The sequence below is a fragment of the Adiantum capillus-veneris genome, chromosome 13 (assembly GCF_014529385.1).
Source record: "Adiantum capillus-veneris isolate H3 chromosome 13, ASM1452938v2, whole genome shotgun sequence".
NCBI classification, from domain to species: Eukaryota; Viridiplantae; Streptophyta; class Polypodiopsida; order Polypodiales; family Pteridaceae; genus Adiantum; species Adiantum capillus-veneris.
The window spans coordinates 72,117,026-72,123,609 of record NC_140943.1 but is presented as its reverse complement, the minus strand read 5'-3'; the positions used below and the strand labels follow the sequence as shown (position 1 = coordinate 72,123,609).

At 41.6% G+C, this 6,584-nt stretch overlaps 1 protein-coding gene across 1 annotated transcript in view; it reads left to right on the top strand.

Annotated features, from left to right (window-relative positions):
• Positions 1-3,964, top strand: part of LOC147444236 (FKBP-like peptidyl-prolyl cis-trans isomerase family protein) — a 98,480-nt gene extending 94,516 nt beyond the window's left edge. The window contains exon 6 of the mRNA XM_086526928.1: positions 3,679-3,964. Coding sequence (XP_086383054.1) covers positions 3,679-3,747 — 69 coding nt within the window. The 3' untranslated portion in view covers positions 3,748-3,964. The remainder of the gene's footprint in view (positions 1-3,678) is intronic.
• Positions 3,965-6,584: the final 2,620 nt, after the last annotated feature.

Sequence of the window (6,584 nt, the reverse complement as noted above, 5' to 3'; positions counted from 1 at the left end):
TGAGCGTCACGACAATGCAAAACGTGAAATTCCGTACAACTTGCCACATCATCAGCTAGCGTGATTTACGAAAATTCAGCTCAGAGTCGAAGCTTTTGAATTTTAGGTTTTAGTGCCCTCGGCCAGTGCTCCATAAGTTCTTTCAAGTTGATGGATTAGGATTTTAAAATACTAGTCCCCTTTTTAGGCCCCTTGGCCACAACTTCTTCAGTTCTTCTGGTTTTAGTTTCTTCTTGTTCTCTTTGCCATTTTCCTTCGAGTTGGGCACACCATGTCATCACTTTGTGACATTCCCCTCTCTTGAAATAATTGTAATCGCCCTCGATTACACGTGCAAAACAACCAAAGGACAACAACGTTCTTCAATAGACAGTAACTCTATGTACCCATGCACCAGACTCCACAAATCCAACACTTCTACAAAGACATCAATCACCGATCAATCACATGTCTGTCGAGGGTCTTAGATACAAATCATGATCATTGTACCCATTAAGCAATCACATCCAGACGGCGTTGATCTTAGACGACACTGATCTTTTCACGGATGTCTTGATCTATTAAATCTTGTTGATATCAATTCATATTCTTTCTTTTTCACATTTCAATCAAGCAAACCATGCCCAAGACCATCTCCACAAGACCGTACATACACATAGCATGCAATTCTCAAAATCACACACTTAGTTCACGTTGAACATCGTGTTTCAATGAGTCAATCTAGCCATTTCATCTCGTCCAGAACTCTTGATCATTGTGAAATCATCCGGAACTCTTGATGCACTCACAACAGCATCTGGTCATCTCATCCAAATGGAAATCTTGATGCACTAGAGTCTAATTCATTTCACATTCACTTAATCATCACATCCAGAGTTTGTTGATCGCTAACATATGTCGAGATGCACTAAGTTCAAATCATTCAATCATACTAAATGCTAAAGACATTTCATCTTTCTCTACATGTCTCTAACAATACACACATAAAAGAGCACGTCTTTAGTTCAATCAAGGAAATTTCCAATTCAATGTACATATTCTCATAAAGTCATTCCGCAAAATACTGTCCGTCTGTCAGTATCCCTAAAATCTCAAAGAGAAATTAGTCATTTCATTCAATCTAGGCATATTGTCACAAAAGAGTGGAGCGGCTCCCTCTTGTGCAGTCGGCACCGCACCGCACCGGATTCAACCTACTGATTCATGAGTAACTTTTGGCGTAGACACTGTTAATAATCCATAAGCTTCAAGGTACAGATCAAAACTGAATAGAATGTGCGATGTTCTCTTCTTCCATCAACTTTGCATGCATCGAGAGCCAAAAAGTGCTCTTGACCAAATTATCCGTTGGACCTAGCTTACCTTTGTGTTCTTTTCTTGTGCCCTGTGACGTGGCCGTGTTATCTCAAAGAGAAATTAGTCATTTCATTCAATCTAGGCATATTGTCACAAAAGAGTGGAGCGGCTCCCTCTTGTGCAGTCGGCACCGCACCGGATTCAACCTACTGATTCATGAGTAACTTTTGGCGTAGACACTGCTAATAATCCATAAGCTTCAAGGTACAGATCAAAACTGAATAGAATGTGCGATGTTCTCTTCTTCCATCAACTTTGCATCGAGAGCCAAAAAGTGCTCTTGACCAAATTATCTGTTGGACCTAGCTTACCTTTGTGTTCTTTTCTTGTGCCCTGTGACGTGGCCGTGTTGGCCTCCCCTGTCAACTGGCACCTCAATCTAAATCGTCGGAATTCTCTGATAAACCACCAAGTGATTTCCTTACTTCTTTGAAATCCTCCGGTAAACTTTCATCTGGTTCCCTTGGTTCTTTCTCTTCCCTGGAAGACTCTTGCCTTGTTAAGGTGGACACTTGCTTGTCGTAGGATAGGTCAATGAGCTTGCATGCATACTAAAACCTTGCTTGGCATGTCCCATAAGTCTATGAAGTTTGACTTCTATTGCAGACAATACCGTCGAATCTCTATTGGCAATCCACAGAAAAACTGCTCAATCTGGTCCTTGAAAGTGACCCTCCGAAAGGAAGACATTGTCAAATAGTTATCCCAAAATCTCTAGGAGTAGTCACCTAAGATGTCTTTCCTAGTCATTCCCAGATGATGCCAAGCCGTGATGACATCTTCATATTCTTCCATTATCGAGGCCGAAGTGAAAATTTTCATGAATTTTACCCACTACTTAGGTTCTTCTCTCTGTAACAATAGAGTAGACCACCATGTTTCTGCATTTCCATTCAAGTAAGATGCCGCCCTTCACACCTTGAAGCGTTCCGAGAAACAACCTCGCAAGAAGGGGACATTGTCTCAAACTGCTGTATGAATTCAAGGGCTTGATGGGTGTCCTAGTAGCCTGAAAACTTGTCAAACTTGAGTACTTGACCCCCATCTTTGAACTGCTTGGTCTTCTTGTCCATATGTTCACTATCTTAACTGCCAGCAGAGGATGAAATCTCCTCCGTTGAATTGCTGGATGGCTCCCTATGCTTGCCAGACTTTTTCAAAAATTTGCTTTTCTGGCTTTTTCTCTGCTTCTTCCACTTTTTCACATCCTCTCTAGAACTAGACGACGACGAACTATCAGAACTCTCTAAAAGATTTAAGTCATCCTCAAAACACGCTTCTTGGATCTGCATACCACCTCAAAAGTCAACTTCCGATCCAAATAATTGGGGAAATCTGCTGATTTCTTCTTCTTTTGAGAGTGCTTTAAGCTTTTCATCTATCGGTTTGTCTTCTTTTCCAGAGCTTCGTCAAACTCTTTTTGCTTTTCTACACTCGGCTTTTCTTTCTGTTTCCTTACCGTCTTGAGAGGAGAATCTCATCAATCGGCTAATTCTTCAGGTGATTCTCATATTTTGGGTCTTGATCAATCATTTCACACACTTGTCAACGTGCAGTTGATGTTTGTACTCCGCTCTGTCAAGATTTCTTGCCGGAAATTTGCCAAAATCTGTGTTGGTTTCTTTTGTTCCCACGCTCAGTTGCAACTTTTCGTCATCTCCAAAGACTGGAGCCCCTTTTGGTATTTCTTTAATATTGCTTCTCAAAGGTACAACTCTTGGGGTCCAATTGTTTTCGAGACTCTGCTTGAGTGGCCCTCTGGGCACTTATAAACGTACTAGAGATGCCCAAAAGCAGAGCCCAAAAAGCATTAGTTACAAAAAAGCTCAAACTCCCAAAATCATGTGCTCTTCAAAAGCTCATGGAAAATCTGCTAAAAACAGCCAGCACAAAATGCGGAATTCCATACAACTTGCCACATCATCAGCCAATGCGATTTACGGTAATTGAACCCAAAGGTCAAGCATTTGAATTTTAGGTTTTAGGTGTGCTCCATAAGTTCTTTCAAGTTGGTGGATTAGAATTTTAAAATCCTAATCCCCTTTTTAGGCCCCTCGGCCACAACTTCTTTAGTTCTTCTGGTTTCAGTTTCTTCTTGTCCTCTTGGCCATTTTGCTTGCAATTGGGCATGCCACGTCATCACTTTGTGATAGGAACTTTCCCATTGTTTCCATTTTTTTGTATATAGCCAATGCATCCTCTTTTGGACTCTAATCTGTGAGAGAGAGAGAGAGAGAGAGAGAGAGAGAGAGAGAGAGAGAGAGAGAGAGAGAGAGAGAGAGAGAGAGATTGATTGGTTTATTTTCTTTTCATGTCTATCAGCCAGATGCAACATTTCTGATGGATATTGAACTTCTTGAAATTAAGAATGCTCCACCAAACCAGAGGTGAGGGATGTTTGTATTCTGGATGAGGGTGGAGGGCAGAAAAGAGAGCTTGAAGTTGAGGGGTACTTCAATTGAAAGATTCCAGTCTCAAACTCCACTTCTGTTTGAAACTGCCACCACTAAGTTGGTATAAAAAGGGAGTGGACTGACCGAAAGGTACAGATGAAACGTTTTGGGATAGGTCCTATACAGGCTTGTTCAACATGTGTGTCTTATACCCACTTCTTGCGTGTTTGTGGGAAAGAAACCCCCCCCCCCCCCCCCCCCCCCCCCCCCCCCCCACCCCCCCCGCGCACACACCAAAACCCCTTTCTCTTCTTTACTCTGAAACCAGTAGTAGAAATTTTTGTTTTGTGGGTTTGTACCTGATTTGTTTTTATGCTTGTAGAGAACAGTGGTGTCCTTGCAAACAGCTTAAAGCAAGAGTATTATCCCCTTTCGCTTTAGATGTTCACTTGACGCTCATGCTTAAATTTATCCAAATGTCAGTGAATTATATATCTCGTAATTGGCTTTCAAAAAATTGATTCAATGCATGCATGGAGCAAGGAAGGAAATGCCTTACAAAAGGCCAAGATATCTGTGAAGTCTAGCAAGATAAGTTCAGATAAGCCGTGTTTACAAACATGCATATTTCACAATGGTTACAATCTACAATGGTAACTGACATTGCTTGACGAGGCCTATGGGGCTTATTACTGTAGTTGGGTGTCACCTTCAATACAATGTCAGTGTCAATAATGAGAATGAGCAAAGGTATTGCCAAGTTGGGCAACTCACCATAACATGGATTAAAACTAGATACATGCATTTGGTCTTCATATGTGCAGATACAATCAACTTTGAGATGCACATGCTCATTGGCCAAAAAATGGCTACCGGCATTTAGCTTCGATCGTCCTAGTGTAAAAAGGTTAAGTTCACAAAAACCTCACCTTAAATTCCACAATCGGCTCGTATCCAAAACGTGTAGAAGCGATGTTTTTGATTGTAGAAGCATATCTTCTTTTCATGCATATGAAGTTTCCTTTCATCATGAGACTTGCAAATTTTGGCTTACTATGTGATGAAGGTGCTTCATCTGGACGTATTTGGCTGGATTTGTGCTACTGTCTTTGACGTTGAATGACTATTTGAACGGTCAAACCTTTTTACCTTGCACTTTCTTTTCCTTCATCTCCATATTACCTAGATGCCAAGTATGTGCCTATATGGAATGCCATTGTTGTTTTGCCACATAGGAAAACATGATGTTTTTTTATTTTTTGGAGAGAGAGAGAGAGAGAGAGAGAGAGAGAGAGAGAGAGAGAGAGAGAGAGAGAGAGAGAGTCTCTCTCAGCTTGATGTGGAACTATCTAGGAGAAAGAAAACTGTTATGCTGTCATGCAGGATTTGTTCTTGACAAAAAAAAAGCATCATTCTTCTCATTTAAGCACTCTCTTGGTTTGAGAGGTGCATATTCATAAATAATGTTGGATGTTTATAAATGCACTGTAAATAAGCCTAATCTTGGAGCATAGATGATGGGAGGTGTGTGTGTGTGTGTGTGAGAGAGAGAGAGAGAGAGAGAGAGAGAGAGAGAGAGAGAGATTATTATTGTCCTTGGAGGTCAAATATGACCTTTGGGATTAAAGATAATTGTGGTGATGGGAGACACAATGGAATGGAGAGCCCACACCGTGGTTAGGAGAAAAAAGTGTAGGTCAAAGTCATGGTTAAAAATGTGAGGAAAGCAAGTTCGGATGTGAGAAAAAGTTGAGCACTCTAGTGGTGTGGTACTCAAGACACTCGAACTTGCAGTGAACATAATGTGTAGAGTCGATTTGACTCTTCTCCATTGCCCAAGTGCCCTATCTCGCATCGAAGGGAGTGGAGACTAAGCCGAATGGCTACTGTAGTGCTTATTGCCAATAAGGGAATATGCTCAAGCATGTAAGGGTGAGTACGGTTTTCTCTATCGGCGAAGAACATGGTTTTGTGGTTCGGGGCAATATCGATGGTGTAACATATGAAGTGTGACCCACCAAATTTCTCCCAAGCTGTAATAAATTGGCATTGTAGAAAAACTTCACCCTTGCGAGAGAGAGAGAGAGAGAGAGAGAGAGAGAGAGAGAGAGAGAGAGAGAGAGAGAATAGAGAGAGAGAGAAGAAGAAGAAGAAGAAGAAATTATTTTAACTCCATTGAAACATTAATAGATCTATCCGAGGAGTCTCGCACTAACGACCTTATACTTGAGAGAGAATGGTGATGATAGAAACCTACCACACTTGGGTGATAGAAAGGCTATACTAGTTTTCTCTCCTTATCTCCCCCCCCCCCCCCCCCCAACCCCAATAATGACCTATGGGACCAAAGTTACATTTGATGTAGTTTACGTGTGATGGTTGATGAGCGATGCTCGATGCTCCAAAATTGTGGTGATTGAAACGCAATGGAGAGCCGCAAGGAACAGATGCCCATCGGCATCAGGAAAATCTTGCTAATGGAAGCAACTTGTAGGGGGATGGTGCGGAAAGAGGTGCCCAAATGCACAAGGGGGTACTTCTTGAGAACCCAACACTTTATGATTCCCGCATTACACATGTTCTCAAATGCATAATATGCTCTCTTTCCCACTTCCAAATGACGCATAGCACATTCATGGCACTTGTGATTGGACGGAATCTCAAGGCCAAGGTACTTAAAGCTCTCAACAACTTCAAGTTTCCCATTGTTGTACACAATGCATGGCTTCTCCATATGGTTGGTTTTTACATGCATAACCTTTGTTTTGGATTCATTCACAGTCAGCCCACTATGCAAGCAACACTTCTCAAGGATACCATAAGCTTTTGTGCATC